General features: G+C 41.3%; 1 protein-coding gene across 1 annotated transcript in view; it reads left to right on the top strand.

Moving 5' to 3' along the window:
• The window catches only part of GLIS1 (GLIS family zinc finger 1), a 1,492,284-nt gene that overhangs the window by 469,531 nt on the left and 1,000,321 nt on the right, over window positions 1-22,432 (top strand). The window contains exon 3 of the mRNA XM_086936198.1: window positions 2,942-4,034. Coding sequence (XP_086792324.1) covers window positions 2,942-4,034 — 1,093 coding nt within the window. The remainder of the gene's footprint in view (window positions 1-2,941; window positions 4,035-22,432) is intronic.

Below are 22,432 nucleotides of genomic sequence, written 5' to 3'. Positions count from 1 at the left end.
ACTAATTTTAGTCCCAGCTTCCAGTGGAAACCCTCAATTATTCTTTTCCATAACACAATGCGGTGTGACTGACCCTTTACTAAGGTGATGTTAAAAGTAGCTGAGTGTAAGAAGACAGTGAGTGTGAATAAGCGACACTCCTTCTGTAGAAGAAAGGTGGACATTTCTATTAGTCAGGAGATTCAAGTCTGAATCATTCAGCTTAAATCCCATATTGCAGTATTAAGCCATATTGGAGATGATTTCCCAAGTAATGTCTGAATATTTGCAGAATGGGCGTAGGGTTAATGGATATCAATGGTTGGAAATGTGAGGTATAATTTTAAAAACCTGAAAAGTTTGCCTTCGACATACTGGTTTATATTTACTTCAGTTGAGTGATAAATGTTGAAAACACCTGCCCTGCTGTACAGTTCATGACATTAGACTTAGAGGTCTCCAGACAGAGGAGGGGTTTTGGTGGGGTCACAAAGGGTCACGTCAAAATCAGTAATCAATGCATCAAGGTCAACGAGAGAGCAAGAACAATGTTATGGTGAATAGGAAAGTATAACCAGCTGAAAAAGAGGAGTTATGTTACCAGAGTATGTTTCGCTAGTAAAGTGTCATGAATATTATGATGTCCAGTTATGCTGGTCACTTGTACAAATGCACACTGATTGAAGACAGCTCAGAGACCAAATAGTGCATGGCTGAAACAATGCATCCTGTGAGAAGAAACTCAAGTTTCATATAAGTGTTTCTGATAGATACATTGATGTATGTAAACAGAACTGTATTACTTTAAAAACTCTTGAGTTTGCTTTGAACAAGTAGATGTCTTTTACCTCAGAACAAAACACTCACTGCTACCATCAGAGGCAACTGCATCAGATGTTGACACTTTAGGGTCCTTCCTGTATGCCACTTATACATTAAATTGAGATTGCATGATGGAGGAAGCACGAAGGATACATTTAAGCAGTACCCCTATCCTGGCACCCTTGGTAAGACCCCTTTAGTACTTTTGTACAGTTAGCCTAGATTGCAAATATAAATGACGAAACTAGATAAATGAAAGTGTACATCTATCAGGCCATCTTTGGTAAAAATAACTTTTGTACAGTTATGTCACCATTCTTATTTGTGAGATGAAAATGGACAAAGGTTTGGAGATTGTCTGTTTGGGCACTCTTATTAAGATTCAGAATGACCCTTGTCCCTTTCACACTGCATACGGGAGGGGCGAAACTGAATAAAGTCACAGGGGGCACTTGTTTGGTCTTCCTTTCTTACCATCCTCTTTGCACGCTTGTCTCACAATGGCTATGCTGGTCCAGAAGTTCTTGATGGACTCTGAAAATGTTTAATTACAATTCTGTGTATGCCAATATCACCCATTTTACTGAGAGGAGAATGCAGATATAAATTAATCACTTGTTCCGCTGACAAAATTGTAGAGAGCCGTGGGTTACCTTACTGTTTAGACTATGAGAATAGTTCCTACAGTTATGCTCGGTACATAGGTTGATACACAGAGAGGATGTATTACTTACAGGACATCACTTTCAAGAGTCAAAGCAATAATATGATCAAGTTACTCTTTGCAGATTCTCTGATTGGGTGTATATACAAAAGTGTTTTATTCAACAAAATGTTTTACTGTTTATTCTGACTTTTAACTTCAGAGGTTGATATTTTATGCACCTTTATTATTTTTGACACTTTACTAGGTGTTAGTGGAATTTCATTTACGCAGAAGTAATCAGAGTAATTTTGGTAATGCCATGTTACTCTTTGACAAGGAATTACCAATAATAATGTGATTACACCTTCTTGCGTAATTAAGAGTAATTTGGGGGAAAACTGCTATTGTCTGTAAGAGCACATTTACAGAGTGCGAACAGCTGCGGGTGCTGCTGCTAAGTTCTGCTGTATTTAGTGTTAATGTATTGGCGCAAAATGCATCCTTGCTTGCATTCATGACACAATGGTGCATTTTGGCCTAAGAAACTAGTGTTGAATACTGGGAGTAAGTTGGGGGAAATCAAACCCCAAGTTCACATTTAGCGAGCGTGAACGGCTGCTTGTGCGCCCTATTCATGTTCCGTTGCATTAAGTGCAATTTCATAGCGCAAATTGCATCCATGTGAGGTGCTAGGGGGATTTATTGCACTAAGAAAAATCTGCGCTTTCTCTTGGAATTTTTGGATATTTCCGTGTGATTACGCTACAAGGAATTACGCGAGTTACGCCCCCTACACTTTACAGAATAACAGTTCATGTGTTAGAGAGTCTGCCAGTGATTATTCATCACTTATCCTAAAGCTTCTGGATCTGCTTTTTTTTGTAGAAAACATGACTATACGGAGTGGACAAGAGTAATATTTACGGTTTTCTTAATGATGTGAAGTTGTTCTCATGATGCAAAATGACTTTAAAGGAAACTTTAATTCGAATTCAAGTACAGAGTAATTACTTTCGTACCACAATATTATTAGGTTGGCGAAGATAAACTTTTAACTTTGAATATGTGGAATAAACGCTTTGCTGATAACATTCCAGCGCCTGGAAGGGACCATAAAGTTCACATTGGAACTTATATATAGATGCCACGGTTTTCATACTGGCTACAAGTGAAGTCCCCCCAAAAAATAAAGGTTTTATATACAGCAATAGCAAATGTTTATTGTTATATGTTTACGTGAAAGTTTAGTCTACAAAAGAAGTCCCGCACACTTGCATAATCATAGCGGCGCATGTAGTATTCCTTGAAGTGAAATACACTGATGTTAATCTGTCCTTATAAGGAGCACGTGTTTACGACATTTAAGAAAACATCTGTTTATAGGAATATTGCTGCACTTCCCCTTTTGAGGAATCAGAGATGCAGCTTTTTGTGCTGACAAGAAACCCAAACTTTACTATGAACTAATAAAGTTTTTCTGACCCTACCTTGCAGGTCGGCGAGGTTTCAAGATGCGATGTGTGCCGCTGCCTATGTGAATGGAAACCATACCCCTCAGCACATCAAGCAAGAGAGGCCGGGCGATTATACAGCCCTATCGGAGATCCCTGCTGACAGAAGGCTTGCTGACGGGGCGGAGCCACGCGGAGGCAGCAGCCTGCACCCGGAAGCCAACGCTATGAATAATAGCTTTGCAGACTCCCTTTCATCCTACTTGTTCAACAATGAGCATAGCAACTCCCCAGGTCCACTGTCACTTGGCAGCCCTCAGCATTCATCCAGGATGCAGGCAGGCAACCTGAGGAAGAGATGCCTCTCCGGGGCGCTGTCGGCAGCCAAGGGGCTGGACATCACAGCCATCATTCGGACATCGCAGGCCTCCTTGGTCACCTGCATGAATGGGCTGAGGACTAGTTCAGCTGGCCTGTCCTCCCATCCTGGGGGGATCTGCAGCAACAGTGTTCAGAAATCTGCTCACCCCCAGGCTGGTGCTCAGCCTACGAACCTGTGCAATCTACCCTCCCCCGCGGCCAGTCTTGTACCTGTCCCCGCCGAATGTGCCAGGAGAGACTGTGAACAGTTGCAAATGCAGGAGGGAGAGGGACATGCAAACCTTAGCCTCATGATGAATGGTGCAATCACTCAACAGGGAGCGTCAGACAGCAGGCAGAAGCTGAGCTTCCTAAAACAGGAGCCGATAGATGACTTTTGCAACGCAGACCTCTTCCAGCATCACGCGGCTCTACCGCCCCCTTATCATCTGCATCAGCACTTAGGCCACTCTCAAGGGGCCCTGCCTCGTTTGCACGTCCCCATGTCCCCAAAGTCACTCCACCACCATGACGGCGATGAGCTGGACATCAGCCACTGCAAGCAGGTTTGCCGATGGATAGACTGTAATGCTGGCTATGACCAACAAGATGAACTGGTCCGGCACATTGAGAAGACGCACATCGATCAGCGCAAAGGAGAAGACTTCACGTGCTTCTGGGCAGGCTGTGTCCGCCGCTACAAACCTTTCAATGCACGCTACAAGCTCCTGATTCACATGAGGGTCCACTCTGGAGAAAAACCCAACAAATGTATGGTAAGTCCAAATCTAATGAACAAGAAAAGTGCATGCAACATTGATTCCCTTTCATTGAAATACGCTTTCGGGTGAAGAATAATTGAGTTTGAGTTGAGCTTCCTGCATGAAGCAGGTCCAGGAAAATTGGGAAAACCATTGTGGATGAAGTTGATTGTAGCATTGAGGCAGCGCATCTCAGCATCTAACCTGATGGTTTGTTTCCTTTTATGTATTGTAAAAGTCTTCAAATTAACTCATGAGAGGAAGCTATGTCGATGGACAGTAAGACAAAACAGGTCATTCCTAGTTGGTAAACACTAGTATGTAGTTTTGTTCGGTGAGATGTGATACATCATGGGGTTTTTGTTGCTTCTTTTACGCTTTTGCAAATGTGCTTGCAAGTGTGCAGCTCACAGTGTGCAAGTCAGCAGAAGAGGGATTAGTGGGGAAGCAGATTTGACTTGGAGTGATGAGTTACTATTGACTGGTCACATCACGATTGCGCGGTACTTGCAGTTCTAGGTGGTGTACGATAAAGGTGTGAACAGAATGTGGGTTCATATGGATTGCCTCCTTGGAGTCTCTGTATCAACAGCTGTCTTGATAGACCAGTTTCACATCAGGCAACGGTTCCAGGTTTTTTTCAGAAAGTATTTTACCTCATTCTTTCCCCAGGTCAGGTGGTGATCACAAGACATCAGTGAGTTTTGTTTATGAAACCAGAAGGCTAAGGAGTGTTTGCCTTGAGAGTGCTTGCTTTAGCTTTGCTTCGTTGCCTCCCAATCATGTGTAGCAAAGAGAAGCCAAGGATGAGACCTTGTAGTTATGTTTATAAATCCCTCAAGGAAGATGTTTTCGATACTACAGAGGCACACCAGCTACTAGGAAGCACCTCACAGTTTGCATGAGGAAGTGAGTTACCAACTCAGAGGCTGAGGAGACACATTCACAGTTTCAAAGGTAAACGAACTCAACAGCAAATAGCAGCTCAACAGCTGTCAGGATTGCAAAAACAACCAGATACAGGGAAAGAAGGCGAAGAATGCATGCCAGTATCGTTTTATGAGTGGCTGCTAACGTGGGATATTTAATGAGGAAAACCAGAATTATCTCTAGCTCACAAAGCACAAGCACCACTTAAATAAAACCCGAGAGAAGAATTTGAAGTACTTTAAGTATTTTTATCACTTTCATATGGGCCCACGTTCAGACAAATGCATCAGGACGTCCATGAAACATGTGGTGGAGGCAGCCATCTGTGGCTAGTTCTTTGTGGAAGTAATTTGCATAGTTGTTGGCAGCTTGAATCTGTGTTGTGCATGTTGGTGTGCAAACCCAGGGTCTTATTTAGAGTTTGAAGGGCAGGATCTCCTGTCACAAATGCTGTGGCTACCCCTGATACACAGGACCGTATATCTGCTGTGTTTTGACGGCATCTCCCATCTGCCAAACTCCCAATAAGGCACTTAGACTGCGGTGGTTCACGTTGAAGGGCTACAATGACAGACATAAAACACAAACACTTCTGCGATGGTGAACCCGGCACAGAGCAGTATTTTCAATGCAGGGACTGTCCCGCGCCTTTTGATTGCAGCACACAGATGACAGATGCAGTATTGAGTTGCAGGTTTCTAGTATTACACGTTCTGCAGCTTCTCCAGAGCTGTCATTGGGCTGAATTTGTGCAAGGCATTGTTTCAGTGAGACTTGCAGCTTAGCCAGTAGAAGGGTGGTGCTGGTGTCTCCATTGTCATATTGAGGGTCACCTTTGGGCATTGAAGATTAAGGAGGTGACATGTAAATCTCCTTTATTCTTAACCTAGGGAAACTGCTGATGTCTCTGTATTTTCTTCAGATCATCCACAGGGTCCTTAAGTCTATGGGGCTTTTTGGATTACATGCTTTTGCTCGCCTGCCTTTTTAATCTGCACTGTTAGAGCTTTGCTAGCATAATTTCCTGAACATAGATTACAGTTGTACTGTTATATAACTCTGTGTGAAAACCATACGGGCCCTCTTCAGAAAAGCAGGCGTGAGTGCAGGAAGTCATACCACAGGAGTACTCTTTTAGATACTCTTGCATACCTTTGTGAATTGGGCTTGAAAGGTCAAAATCCCTGTTAGTAAAAGTGCAACTAGGGCACAGTCCTTTCTATTTGTACTAATTGAATATGGCCATTCATGGAATATTTGCAGTTCTCAAAGACATGTGAAAGTGCATAAAAGAGTAATACATGAGTACTAATTTAAGTACTCCAAATACCTTTGTGAACAGCCCCTCATTGTGTTTTTGTATGAAATGTAGATTTTTTTTATCTAAGATGGAAAACACTGAATTTATGATTAAAACATGTTATAAGTCAGTCTCTCCTATCAGTGTTTTTTGACATAAAAGTGTATGGAGCAAAATGTTGTCAGTGATAGCATGGGTATGTTGAGGTGCGCTTTGCAAAACATTAACAAAGAGGCCTGACAATAATGCCTAAGAATTAGAAGTTCAGTTCTGACTATAAAATGTATGTTCCTGCTCACACATATTGTAAGTACAAATTCTGCATTATGCAGAAATTAAATACATTCGGGAAGTGGGTAGGTCCATCTGCTTCACTGCAGACACGTTGTTGAGTTTACAAATTATTTGGTTTACCTTAAGAAGAGACTGGAGGGCCAGAAGCATGTTAGCTTAGTCCATGTTTTTTATTTCATTTTGCACGGTGATCAAAAGTGTATGAAAATTGTATGTTAGAGACGACTTACACATTTATAAGATTTTTTTCTTGCAGTACTAAATGAAGCGGCGCTCACAGCAAGCTTCTTTATTTCCTCACATTGAGTTGACAGCGTAACACCATAAGTCTACTACAAGTTCCTTGATATGTACATTACAAGCTCTGACACGGAATGTGCATTATACCAGTTATGTCTTGGACAAGTCCCCCAATGTAGGGTAAAAACCAGTGTTTAACCCTATATGAACCCCTTATATTGACCAGCGAATCAGAGAGTCCTTTTTCCCCAGGAGGACTTGCTAGAATGCCGCAACATCCATTCCTATGCTAAGAGCCGATACCAAGAGGAGAGGAGCTGAACACAGATGATGTGTGTTTTCCTTTTAAGGAACCACTCTCTCTCGGTTGAAGTTTGATGATCACAGCTGCTTCGCTGTGAACATGTGTGCAGTGTGCTGAATCCAAAGAAACTCTAGAGGCAAGTTAGGTACTCTGTGATTTGATAGTGTAGCGCGGAGATGTAGTCTTTAACCCCTTTGCCACAGCTGCGATTTCGCGGCAGTGCGGCACTTCCGCAAAACGGGCAGGGCCGCGTCGGCCGTTGGACTTTCGCAGCACCAGCGAGGTAGTGCTCGCGACGGCCATGGCCGACAGCAGCAGGGAAGGGGTTAAGGTGTTTGGTTTCTGGGAACATTCCAATCACGTTAGAAATATTTATTTTGCTCTTTCTGCAAGTGACATCCAATAGTGCTGTTCGAATTATATTGTGTGTGGTTAGTACTCATGTACTAAGCATCAGGATGAGATTGTTGTAATAAACATTTTTTAAATTTATTGTGTCTTTTTCTTAGAGCAGTACTTCTGTGGCTAATCTAAAAACAAAAAAAGTTTTGAATTACTACTGCGTTCCTGACCCCTTAGCGGGACTGTTAGTAACCTAGAAAGCAAGGACACCATACCGACAAATATGTCAATTGGGGTTATGTGGTGCTACAATAAGCTGGAATTTGTTGCTAAAGCGTTGGTGCGCCAAACTAAGTTCAGGCACCCTTGGGCAGGACCAGCTTTAGGATGGTGTGACCGGTGCAGCCACACCTGGACTGAGCTGGGGAGGCACTGGGTGTAGAAATAACTTATGGGTTTAAAAGCACCTACTGCAAAGTCCCTTGTGTGCTCTGCAGTTTCCAGGCAACAATAAAAATGTCAAGATAACTCTGGTGATTAATGTTCCTGTTGGTGACAGATCAGATTTTTTTGTCTAGAGGCATTTTGACTCACCAGACAGTAGGACAAAGAGTTAATGTGCCTGCTGCAAAGAACATGTACCACAGAGATTGCAGAACGTTATTTTATGTGGACTGCTTAGTGGGTTACTGCTTTTGTCACAGAGATCCTTTTGGTATTTGCAGTTCATAAATGGAAATCTTAATTTAGCACAGTAAAGTATGAACTGTCATCACAGAGCTGCATACAAACTGCATGCTTTAGGTTAGAAGGTTATATTTTTCCCCCGTCTTTTATCATCCCAATGTTGCTAAAAAGGGTTTGTTTGGGTAGGAATATATTCTTCTTAATAAAGTTAGCCGCAATCACCTTAAAACGTTTTAAATCCTGAGTTTGTGCTTCTCCAGACCTAACACTCTTAAAGTATACCACCTACTAGTACGGATGACATGTGACTGCACTTTATAATCCTCATTGTTTTATGTAACATTTCCTATACACTGATTAATACCCGTAAGATTAATTGTCTCTGTATAATGTGTGTGTGATGAAAAGGGCTCTGCAACACTGCACTGATATGATCAGCACAATAAAAGAGAGGGGCTATGGAGAGATGATGGGCACTGTTGGAGAGTGATAATAAGGGAATCCGTGGAGATGGAGGGCATGGGGGGCAAAAAGATCACTGCACGAGGCGCCACCAGGGCGAAAGCCAGCACTGCCCATTGACGGGAAAGTTAGAGGCATCGTTTAAGTAACAATATAGGGCCCTTTGCATGACCACATTTTCCAATAGACACAGAATGGGCAAAACCCTTTCATGCTTTTTGCCTATGGTATTTAAATTTAGCATAGGTCTTAGAAACTTGAGAGGCTGCACTGGCTTCTTTGACCACAAGCGATAATTTAGTTTGCATTTTGGAGAAAATTGGGAGTGTAGGCTATTTCTTAATAAGCTAAGTAGAGGCTGAAAAGGTCTGTGAGAAGTATGTGAAAATCTGCCCAAGTATTGGAAATTTCTGTGGAAAAAGGAGGTAAAATCTTCAGTGAAACCCCAAGAAAACTGCAAAAAATAAGGTGAAATATAGTTTTAATTTTCTATGACTAGTGCCAAAATTAATGAGAAAAATAAATGAACACCATAGTCGCATATATTTTCAACATTCCTGACTATTAGAAGCAGCTAATTAAAGTAAGTAGGGTCTCTCTTCCCTCTTGCACACTTTTCTTCATATTAGGATAGTTAGATCATCTTTAAAACATGTGCAGAAGGACTTTTTCTTCTTCCTCTGATTTTTCCTTTCCTTTCCCGTAACTCTCCTATAATTTTTCCTTTGGTTTTTATTGGTTTCAATTTATGTTATTTCATTTTATTCTTCGTCGTCTTCTCTCCATTGAATGGTTGATTTGTAACAAAGCCCTTGAATGTAATGACTTTGTTGATCCTTGGAGGTGATCTACATCGTCTCACTACATGGTAGTACATATTTGCTGCTTCAAGTGAGGACACAGTGGTAATGACGGCAGTGATTGCATTATAGGAAGGAGGGGAAGACAAGCCCATACAGGGTGTAATTGTGATGCGAATGATTCCGATATCGATCAAGAGCAAATGTCATTGGAGGTTGACCTTTACAAGACTATGAAGAACATTAATAATGTTGGCCCATTTATGACATGATTTAGAAGGTTCAAAATAGCATATCGAAATGTAATTTTGAATTTCAACATAACTGTAGTTTGGTGCCTAACGATGAGACATTATGTCAACATTGGAGACTCGCATTTTGTGAACACGTCCTTCCCAAAGCATGCCATGTGCCCATTTAGGGCGTTAGTTATAACGGACATCATTACATATGTTGAAATATATGTTATGACATTGAGTTCAAGAAAAATGAACTGTGCAATGTAATGCGCTGTATATGATTTTTCGTCACTCCAATATGGCGACTATGCTGATATACCGATAGTCCTTTGTTAATGTTTTTGTCCTTAGCAGGATTTATTTAAACATGGCGGCGTCAGGCGCGCCTGATCTCACTGAGGAAGGAGTTACCCGAAACGCGCCTGTCTTTGCAAAGGGTTATAGAAGATTAAAAACTTTGAAAACCCACCCCCATGAGTGCTGGACTTCATGCTTATGAGGCATGGAGAGTGGGAGCAGTGATAGATAAAATCAGATATCAAACTTAATTCAAAAATAAAATTATTGTAAAAAATGTAGCTTAAATATAAATTATGATTATAAAAAATATTATTAAAAATTGTAAAGAAATACCAACAATCTAAAATAAACAACACTAGCAAAACAGCTGAGAAAGCGTTGGATTTTGGAGAGGTTAGATTTGCTATTCCCACTCCATTGTAAGCAAAATCAGGAAGATGTTGGACTTTAGAGGGGTTAGATTTTCTATTCCCACTCCAGTCTAAGCAAAATCAGGGAAACTGTTGGACGTTGGAGGAGTTAGAAGTACTGCGCCGGGATGCCTGGCTTTCACCTTGGGGATACCCAGTAGGGGCTATCTCACAGGGAAAAACCAGGACGGGTTCCCAATGCAAAGCGCTTTGAGACCTGGCGGTGATATTGCGCTATATAAAAATCCATCCATCCTCTAGTGTTCTATTCTTCTGCACCTCCATAGTCCAATTATCCTGCCCTTAAACCATGAAGGTGGCTTATCTTGTTTCTCACAAAACTTGCCGATTGCCGACTTTGCTCATTAGGCTCATACTTAATTGAGAGTCACTAAGGCTCACGAATCATTATTGATCATTAAAGATGTGTATAGCAGTGAAGTTTCTCCTACTAGATCTGCAACAGTGCACCTAATCTCTTGTTTCTCAAAGTTTGTATTAAAGTTTTCAAGCATACATATATATTCACGGATATAAACAAAGATGGTAACATTATAAAAGAAATAAGAAGTGCTATAATTGTTATATATATTGTCCATTCTGCTAGCTCTCTCTAACCACGTGAACACATACACTTGAAAAGTTCACTTTCCGATCATACCTTGCAAAATCTTAAGGTTCTTGTGGGTCTCTATCATTATCAAGGTGTATACTTTTCTGAAGAATGAAAACAATGTCACATGAGTAGACAAGACGTAAAAAAATAAATGCCAGTGGTATTATTTTGTTATTTGAGACACATAATACAATCTGCAAGTCAAAGGAATTAGTTAATGGTACTCGCCAGTACACATTATGGACCGATAACGAGTCTAGCGTTCCAGAGACCGCCAGACTCCTGGGGAGCAGTGGTGGTGGTCTCCTGACCCCCCTATTACTTTTAGGGCGGTAGGACCACCTTTGCCCCCCTGCAGCCACCAGGGAATCTCCATTCCATGGCGGTGTTGCAGTGGTCGGGATGCAGCAATATGCTTGGCGGAGCGCCACTGTCCTGCCAAGCACATTACGAGTTTCCTTTCCGCCGGCGGTGTCATGGAAGTTCCTACTGCATGAACACCATGGCGAAGAGAAAACAAAGGGGGCCCTGCATGTGCCCCCTGTGTAAATACACCCCAGTTCCTGCATGACATGGACTTCTGAGTCCATGCCATGCAGGAACTGTTTTTTGGCATTCTCATTTACTGAAGCACCGCTGTGTTAAAGCCCTAGAAAACTCCTAATTTGACAGGTGGTCTGATCACGGCTTTGGCAGTGTGGCAGCGGGGCGGACCCGGCCCTACACTGCCAAAGTCGTAATCAGGCCCTTAGTGGACTGCCTTTTCTTGGACCTAATAAACGTTAGGTGTCATCTTGTGAAAAGGCAAGTTCACAATAAGCAACAAAGTTCATTGGTTCTCAAAATCTGTACAAAAAATCAGCATTTTTAAAAATCTACTTCACAAAGTGGTCCCCAGGAAAGGCAGACTTTTATCAGACTTACTGTTTCAAATACATAATGAAACTCTTTTTAGCTCCTTCCAATGTTTCGAAAAATGTTATTTGGTCAAAAGATGAACATATATTCATTATAAGAATTTTGTAAGAGCTATAACTATATTGAAGAAACCACTCTTATTTTCCTCCCAGTTTATCAGGTGTACTGAGTAACATAGATAATGCTATTTTCTCTTCGCAAAATGCCACCAACTCCACTAACTACATTGTTGTACTCAAAATGAGTCTCAAGCTGATATTTCCACATTCAGTTGGTGCCCAGGTTGCTGAAATGCCAAGTAGAGCTGGGCCCTGACTATGGTTATGGAATGCTTGATGCCATTGAGTGACCTCTGCTTTTTATTGCTGTGTGTAATCTTGCCAACATGATAAAAACTTTTTAGGAAGTGCCTACCATTTTTCATATATATCAGGTCCATAAGGGCGGATGGGGGGCAAGGCAGCACCCTCAAGACTAGGGGAAGGCAATGTCAAGAAAGGGCCAAAAAATGTACCTTTTTATTAGGCGACCAGGGGCTTTCTGATGGATGGTACATATTCATTTTTTCTTCTACTTACAATTGAACAAGGTCCTCAGGAAGGTAGAATGAAATAATTGTACCTGTACCTATTTCAAATATTACAAAATTCGAAGAGTTAGAGATCATTTGCATTGCACGAAAAAGGAGCCTTTGAAGTTTGAAGTTCTTTTTGCTCACAACAGTGTTTATCCATACTTATTCTAATGCAGTACGAGGGTAGATAAGACAATTCATCATCTTTGTCTGTAAGTCCTGCCACAGCTAGATAAAATCCATCATGGGCAAGCCCATCTTTTTTCTCTCAGAAATCATCTTTTCATTGTACTATTACCCCTAAATAAAATTGGTATTCACCACAGAGGTATTTCTTTTGTGTTCTGTTGTTTTATTGGTATAGTTTGTAAAAGAAACCCTGGATTCACATCTGTGCCTTATCTTCTTCATGGAGGAATGAACTTTTAGGGTTGACCACACTAGCTGTTAGACAACATCGTCTCCACTCAGTTGTGCTACCTTACTATGTGGCAAAGAATTTTAATGGAATGTTATAGTACGCAAATGTCAGCTTGGCCCTTGAATCATACTGTGGTTCCACACCTCACCCTGGCAAAGCATTAGAGTGTGACATCCATGAGAACCTCGAATGGTGCGGCTTGACATGTAGATTATGACAATGTTCTATTTTCATGCCAATCAGTACTACAAATGCTGGGCACGCATGTAAAAAGGACAGGAAGGTGATAGGTCCTATTCTTGATAGTTTGTCTCATGGGAGTAAATATGGTTGATAGCTCAACTTAACTTGACATTCCTGTGCTGGTCAAGGAGTGACAGCTGGGAACAAGAGCTGTCCATTCATCACAAATGTGGCTCAATAAATCACCTTTACAACATATTTCAAGGTTGTATCCCCAGCTGATAAATACTTAGACAACTGATGCCTAGGAAGGAGAGATATCCACTGCATATACAGAGCATTCTATGGCCATTTCACGCTTCAATTGGCCACCACCGCGGCACTGCTTTACATAGGGGGAAGGTTACAAGCTACAAGCATGTTATTTCTCATTATGTAAATGGCAGAATTCTAACCTCTCCACTATTTCCCATCACACTCAGTAAAGGGCTCTATAAACAATGTTTCTTGCAAGTACACCAGAACATTATAATAAATACTGCTTTTAGTCCATCAAATAGGTATTTTTTTTAATTCTTCACTGCAAATCTGGATCTAGCCAACATGTGTTTTGTCAGGCTGGAATACCGTTTGGCTACCTCAGGGCTTTTCTTGTGTCAGTAGAGGTTCACCTGTCAGTTCATAATTAATTGTTTCAAGTCAGAGCCAAATTTGGTAGTATTCAATAAGCAATCAAATTATAAAGTACTCTTCTGTGTAACATTTTAGATGTGGAGTGGCAAAGTAGTGCAGTAGTGGTGTCTGTGTTCTCTGGTCATGTGACAGTCTTTTTTGTCCTTTAACACTTCTTAGTCTACAGTCTAACGGGGACATCACGGTGGGTGTGCAGAGAATCATCAGAGAGGGTGCGTTTGTCTGCAAGATGCTGATTGTGATGGCTTTGTAAATAGGGCAGGTAGTTTTGAAGATGGTGCAGGCTGGCAAGATGAGCCAATAGAGTTGCGTAAGACTGGAGGTGATGTGATCATGTTTCTATAGGCCTTGGATGAGATGTGTGCCAATGTGGAGTCTGGGAGGCCAGGGAGTTGTGCAAAAACACCATCCAAATGCAAGAATGCAAAGGTTTCAGTTATGAAGTCCCATTCTGAAAGAAATTATTTTACTTTCTTTAGAATAGAGAGCTGGTACCCGGACATATTTTATTTGAGCAACATGTTGCTTGAGGTAGAAGTAGGTGTCCAAGGTGAATTCAAGTGATTTAGCATTCGGTGAGAGTTGAGGTTTGAAGTTTTCAAGGTTCATTTCATTGACCCAGGTTTGCACTACAACTTGTTTGCTGTTTTTTGCAAATAATAATAATTCTGTCTTGGTTGGGTAGGTCTTCAGGTAGTTGCTTGACATCCTGGTCTGGATGATGTGCATTTTGGATATCTGAAGCAAAAGAAACATTCAAGGAGAGTTGTGTATCATCTGCATATTGGCGAATCTTTTTGATTTTTTCTGTGAGTAGAGCACTAAGCGGTTCCATGTAAAGGTTGAAGATAACAGGAGACATTATAGGACCCTTTTTGCTCATTATCCCATTAAAATATAGTTGCATTGTAGTTTCCAAGGCTTCCGTTTATACACATAGGGCCACATGCATCAACTAAAAAAACGGTTGTAAACGGGCAGATTCACAGAATCTGGCACTTTGCGACCGGTATTTTTGTATTTGGGATGCAACATCCCAAATGAAAAAACCGCAATTTAAGGAACTAAATGCAGTATTATGAGCACAAAATAAAAGATACTATTGGATAAGTACATGAAATATTTAAAAAGTCACTACCTTAAGATCGTGAGTCAAATAAGATTGGTCTGCATATAACTCAACACTTCTTTGGCCTTGCCATACACACATGATCTATAAGGGTTTGCCCTCTCCTGCTGCATCTCCCATGCCTGTGAGATTTTTTAGGGCAACATAGAATCACTTACATGTCACCAGCCTTCCTGGCCAAAACTGCTGTAACCGTTACCCAGTCACTAGTACCTCGTAGAATATAGATGTGCTAGATTCTCACCCTTCTTCTCTCTCTCCATGAAACATCTTGGGCCACATTATGGATAAGTATGTATTATAGTAAAAGGGAATCCCTTGGAAATACTACAGCCATGGAGTATCAATAATCAATGGGGTATCAATAATATTTCACGGCACAATTATCTCTATGGTAAGAATAATATTGTGAGCTAAACAAGTATATGTGGAGAAAAGTTTGTAATACAAATTAGAACATATATGAAGACAGACAAAATCTACCTGTAATTTCAGTGAGGTGAGAAAACCATACACAGTGCTCAGACAAACATGACACTTATGTGCAAAGTATGGATATAAATGTATCACAAGTCATACAAATCTGCATGCCACAAATTAGTAACAAACCGCCCGGCACTAATGGCATATGTGGGACTCTCATGTTATAGGAAGATATCATTCCTATTGTTAGGCTAGCTTGTAAGTATTGTTTTCATCCTACTGTCATTTTTCTTATCATCAATTCATTTGAGTGTTCTTCTGTTTTTGTTACTATTTGTTGTTAACAAAATATTTAAAAAAAGGCATGTTTGCCCACATTCATGATCTGTTTTCCCTTCTTTTACACCTTGTATACGTTGTCCACCATGGACCTTTACCAGGTACAGCGCCTTTAACTTCAGTCTTGCCTCCGGGTCTGGGGGTGCATGCAGGGGGCACATGGTGTGAGCATGGTGTGAACCCCTGTCTGTATGCGCCCCAGTTCCTGCACGGCATAGACTGCACAGTCCATTGTGTGAAGGAATGTGCTTTGGCGCTCTCATTGCAGTGACTTTCTATGGGGCTGATTATGAGTTTGGCAGCCCATTAAACCACCAAACTCGCGTTGGCAGGAAGCGCCGCACTGGCAGTCCAACTGCGGCATTACTATGAGTCAATCCCACCGCCACATGACTGGGGATCCAGGTTCCCTCTGCGGGCGTGGGAGTCTGGGGCAGCATATGTTGGCGGTGCCGCTGCGGCACGCCAAGCATATAATGTGACTTTCCAGACCTCCACACTTTTCATGGAGGGGAGCCCACCATAAAAAGTGTGGCAGTCAGGACAGTCATAGGGCTCTGAAGGGCCCCCTGCTGCCCTTGTTCATGGGGGTGCACCCAGTGGGGGCATATGTTGTGCCCCCTGTCTGTATGCACCACTGTTACTGCACAGTCCATGCTGTGCCGGAAGGGCTATGGTGCTCCCTAACATGTGCGCCTTAGAACTGCACTACCACTACTGTCTCCTTCAGTTTGTTTTTACATCACTGTTGGCTGCCATTACATATTGTGTAGGGCATTAAGTCTTATGCTGTTGTAGCTTCTGCTCCTTTTGTTACCCAGTCCTTCATTTTTACTCCTGACCGTGGAGTGTTTACTCTTCAAGACTGTTGGTTGGACAGATGTCACAAGAATTCATATAGCCTACACACCAGCATTAAAAGGAGCTTGCCTCTTTTATACAAACCTGTCAACCCTCACTTGTCACGTAATTAATTTGATGAAATTAGCTCTGCTACTCTGAATTGTAATAGACAAAGGAATTTTCGAACTTGAGAACAGGAAGTAGACGAGACATTTTGATTGACAGGCAAGTGATCCTGTGAAGCTTCCACAATCCCATTGTGACGTAACCATTCTACAGTCCATCTGTGACCCTCAATGACTCAGCGGGGTTGTTCAGGCAGCGCGTCTCTTTCTCCAAAACAGACCGTAGGCAAATGATCTCTGCTCTGAAGGACCCGCTAACAAGTTATGTCCCTTCCTGGCCTGTCAGTATTTCATCGCCAAGACGATTATTGCAAGGCTGCTGTTCCACTTTCTGCTAAATTTTAAAATTAAGTGCTGACTTCTTTTGGTTGTACTATTTTGGATTTGTTTTTTTCCTTGGGCTGCATGAGTAGTCTGTAGGAAACTACCTAATCCCTCAGCAATATCCTGTTGTGTTTCATACTTAACTTGTGTTATTGTAGATTTTATTAAATTTGAGGTCCATCAGCATTATAATCAAACATTTATCCAACAACAATAATGATGCAATGGCTGTTAGAGGACAACTTTTTGAAGATTAATATTCAAGCTTTTGTGATTTGATGTTCCAGACAATTGGACTTCTGGATGTCTGAGGAAGCAAGAATTACCCTTATTTCAGTTTAGAAGCAAAGACACTGGTGTTTCCCAGAACAGCGTCTTTAACTGCCACCCGTTCACTGCTCATTCCAGCCCAGATTTACTAACATTTTACGTCATTTTTCTGGCAGAAACAAAACACTAAATTTTAGTTGAGATTTATAAAGCCACACAAATCAGATTTGCATGGCTTTCCTTGGGATTGTTCCCAAAAAGTAATGTTTTCTTCAGAGAGGTGTTCCATGGGTGGTGTAGGGGGGTTTCCATGCATCCACTCATGGATTTTGACGCAATCTCGGATTTAATAAAATGAGTAAAAACCTGGGATTGCACCAACATGCTACACCCCCCTGAACCAGGCGTAATGAGGAGATATATGTTTTTTCCCCATGTTACCTCCTCTTTCTATACATGCTGCATGCTGCATTTTGCATCACACATAGAAAGAGAAAAATGCTGTAAACAGCCCTGCTCAAAAACATTCCTGCCTGTAATGCAGGCACCTTTGCACCATGGTGTGTGGGTGCCAGTAATGCGGTTAGGTGACAGCAGAAATGTGCCATATCTTAGTAAGTTTGGTGCATTTCTGTTATGTCCCTTTCGTACAACGCAGCACAGCAACTTTGCTTTCTGCCCTGCATTTGCATGAAAAATTAGTAAAGATGTCCCTCCATTTGTAGCAGTAAATGTGAACTAAAGTCTAAAGTCCTGGTTGCAAGTTGTAAGGAGTGGAATCCGATGGGGAATTCTGCTCCATACAATCATCGGTGGTCTGGGGCACCTGCACCTAGATAATCTGAGTTTCGGGCACAGGAGGACCCAATTTAACCAGACGGAAAATCAATTTGTGGAAATTACTTCAGTAAAGGGCTGCATTGCAACCCGGACCCATTCTGTGGCCTGTATATAGACCCTCTCTGCCCACCAGGCAACATCCTACCCTATCCTCTCATACCCTTCCAACTCTCCTTAACCCCCCTGAACAGGCATCCTTGCAGACATTTGCCACCTGCTAAAAGCATGTCAAATTTTGCCCCCTCAATCTAGTTGTTACCCATTTCAAGGGGTCTAGCTTATTTATTGCAGGAGTCCTATGTGGAGTTTCAAATCAGTATTAGTAATCCAACCAGAATCCAACCACAGCTTGCAAAGCTCAAAATCGGGCTCTTAGATGCCAATAGTGTTTGTGGACAAATCCAGACTCTATGATGTGTGAAATTACCACACCATAGAGGTTTTAACTGAACAAATGCCTGCATATATAGTCTGGAAGAATTTGCATTGGGAAAACACGTTGGTAAAGAATATGCCTCCTTTTCACGCATGCCTTCACTCTGCATGCAATTACAATGCGTTGTTACAACGACTGCGTTGTAACAAGGCATAGCATTACCCCACAAGTCGGAACAACGACTTGCGGAGGAGAACGCTGGATGTTGGAATAGTATAATGTACTATTCCAACTCCAGTCTGTGCGGATAGTAGGGAATGTGTTGGATTTTAAATCCAACACCATCTCCCCCTCCGCAAGTCGTTGATTATACTTGCGAGGTAATGGTATACATTGTTACAATGTGGTCGTTGTAACGACCGCGTTGTAATTGCATGCGGGGTGACGGTTTTGTTGTGAGGGCATTTTACCTCTACATACTATTCCCTGTTCTGACCCGTCAGACTCAGTATCATACAAGATACTGGCCAAATCATGGAAATGGCCATCTGTGTCATTTATATAAAGTACATTAATATATTTATGCCATGGCAGTGAAAAAAAATGTCTCAATAACACATGGTATTGAGAGCAAATATATTAAAACACACACACACAGACACAAACATAAGTATTACTATAATGCAAAGTTCACATTCAAGTTCAATGCTGCAGCACAGTAAAAATGACAAAAAACACTGTTTACTACCTTACAGAGTGATTGTAATTATTACATCACACAGGGAAAAAACTCTCCTAATTGTTAGACGGCCTCTTCAAAGTGGTTTTAACAACATACTAAACAAATGTAACCCATCGAATCCTGGGTATGGATAAATACTATTGATTAAAACAAATATACATGAAAAAATACCTTGGCACAAACCATATATGTAAAGGTGCAGAGTTCAATATGCTACTTGTTACCAATGTTGAGGGAGGGGCATCTTTTCCCACTCTCACGAGTCATGCCCCCCGTTACTTTACATTGGTAATAGATAGCACATTCCACTTTGCACATGTGCTTATATATTATTAGTATTTTTTTTTACTTGGAATCATACAGTAAAATAACAGTAGGGAGAAACCCCAAGGTGTGGTTTCAGATATGCATCAGGGTCGTTTTGATGTGATGAAGTGCAAGGCAAGCACCGCCTTTCTCTCGTCGTGAGCAGTAGACGTGGGTGGTAGGTTAAACAATCAATCATAAAGTTGGACTTGTTTTTAGTTGATAGAGTTCATTAAGTTTCCCTTGTGGGGCAGTGCACTTTAAGTAATTCTAATTAAGCCATTCCACGGTGTATAGTGTTTATTTGTACAAGCACAGCAAAGCATTGGCTATGCTAGCAGCAGGAAGTATGCGCGGCCAGCCTCTCACTTGATTTCCCCCAGTAACTTTGGAAAAGAATCACAAGTTATGTGGAAGTTGTGTTTAGTCATCTAGCCCCCACAGCGACCAGCGAATTAATTACGTTTGCAATGCATAATCTATTGTAAAATCCCGAATATAGGAAACATATTTAGTCTTGAGTTCTAATTACATTGAGCTTTTTCATCTTGTATTGTATTGATTGGTATAATAAATCATGCACATGCCAAAACCTTGTGCACTGTTATTTTACCCATTGTTTCCCCTTTATATGAATGTGCAGATCAACAATTGCCCCTGGAGGTGCTGATTTGTGTAATTATACATTTTTGATTTGAGTTCCCTTCATTTTCAGATGTAGTAACGAGAAAGTTGCATGTGTCTTTTTGTCTTTTTTGATAAATATATTAATATACCCAAACACATAAATTCAATGTTGGGAGTCTCAAATAGCATGTCTCCTTCATGTATGGGGACTGAGAAGGTTAAGCAATTGTTGCATGGATAAGCAAATCACAAAGAACAGTATAAACACAGGGCATAAAAAAGATTCATGGAGAAAACATAAAAAGTAGACCTATGCCCAACTGCAGGGTTTGAAATGTCTAGGGATGCTTACAAATGTCATGCAAATATTGAATATGTAGGCATGCAATTTCATGGTAACATTATTGTGTCATGTGTTTTGATTTCTTTAAATATTGGTAATTTACATAGATATATAGAATATACATGATGGGTAACTGTCTTATACAATCACATATTGCCATCAGGGGGGCTCTGGTGACACGGGGAACCTCGAGGTCAAAAGCCAAGCACTTTTCAAATGTCACCTAAGAACCAAGGTTATATACTGTATGCTATTTGTGTGAAAAAGTGGTTTATTAGTTGGGTTAACTGAGAGTCTACCACAAGTAATAAAGTCGCTATCTTGTTAGTTCCAGTCAAAGGTTTCAGTCATTTAACCCTGGGCCAAACCCCTTAAAGCTGTAGCACAGAGCAGGCAGGCCTAACTAAGAAAATATATGGAAAGCAGTTAGAAAAACGAAACAGTTAAAAAGTCAAAAAACGCATCACAATAGAAATCCCACTCTAATTTATAAAAAATAGGGTAACATTTAAAAAAGCAAGCAAAGTGACATCAAAACAACAAAAATCTAATAATGAGACCCGGAGATAAGAATTATTTTTACATATTTACGAGACTGTAGCATGACGAAGTGCAAGGTGCTAATTGCGATCAATCGTAATAGTAGATCAGGACCTACCACAATTTGAGTCTGACCACAGCTAGGGGCCTGGTTGGGTACAACAAGTAGATTGGCACCACTAAGGAGAAACTCTTCTCTACGCAGGTCAAACCTGAAATTCAATCTGATGCTTTGGAACTGCCAGTCAGATTTTGTTGCGGTCAGTCCACTTGAAACTTTGGACCAAAAAGTTTTGAAAGATTTCCCAACCCTCTTTTGGTGCTCAAACAACCACACAAGTAGTCTTCCAAGGCACCCAGGATTTCAGGAGGAGCACTTAGAGACTGTCCGGGTGTTTAGCAGAGGGCAACAGTAAAGTTGAGTCGAAGGCTATTTGCCACTGGTTAGATGGGTGTCTTATCGGAACTATCCTCTTCAACTTTTTTATGTTGCAGGAACCACCCAAGGGATCATCCTCATGATTCTTGTATATCCTTTGAACCTTGGATAACAAGTGGACGTTGGTCCATCCTTATCAAGTCCTTCTCATATTTCACAGATGTTAAGTGCAGCAGGTTCAGTCCTTTCTCAAGTTCAGCAGTATTCTGAGGAAGGCAGGGTGAAGGTCCACTTTTGTAGGGTTCACCAGCCTGTGGGTGGGAGCACCATAATACACTTCTAGTCCCTCCCTGAACAATGGAGTAAAGGTTCCCAGGCTCTTACTACCTACTTTTTCAGTAGTTCCTGTTTGCTTTACTGCAAACAGGCTTGAAATGCAAAGCATCAGGGCAAGGGCCCTGAGGCTGGAGATGTGAGTGAGTAGTCTACTATGGTAATCCGAGGGTTCCTTCAACATCTAACACTAAAATCCAGTTTGAGGCAGACATTTTACCCACAACAAACCCAGAGACAGAAGTCTGGCAGTTTACAAGCAAGGTCCTTCAGCAACCAGAGAGAGAATATACAAAAATTGTTCATGCATCTTATGTGCTCCCTTTGAAAGGCTAAAATCTTTTAAAGACCTGTTATACAGTATTTTACACGTTGGTGTCAAACAAAGGGGCCTAGCCCCCAGCTGCATATTCTATTGAGCTCAGAAGAGCCATATCTGCCCAATCAGTTCAGCCTAATGTGTGCTTCACTCCTCTTTCACACCTTTTCCAGGACTGAGCACGGTTGGGAGGTGGCAGAGGCTAATGCTAATTATCCTTCTCACAGTTCAGGCATGTACAGGATAACTTTCTAAAAGTTGCTTTTCCTTAACATTTATTAGAAACCAACTTTAATATTGATTTGGATTTTAATTATCTATTACAAATAGTTGTTTTACAGCTGGCCCCATTCTCAAAATACAGCGCTTGAATTTTAATCTGTACTCTGGTTTGCTACATAGGACAGCTAGGCCTGCCACTGTGAAAATATCTTCCAGCACC

The sequence above is a fragment of the Lissotriton vulgaris genome, chromosome 1_1 (assembly GCF_964263255.1).
Source record: "Lissotriton vulgaris chromosome 1_1, aLisVul1.2, whole genome shotgun sequence".
Taxonomy (NCBI): Eukaryota; Metazoa; Chordata; class Amphibia; order Caudata; family Salamandridae; genus Lissotriton; species Lissotriton vulgaris.
Note: the sequence above shows the minus strand (reverse complement) of the source record. Positions and strands in the feature narration are given on the sequence as shown.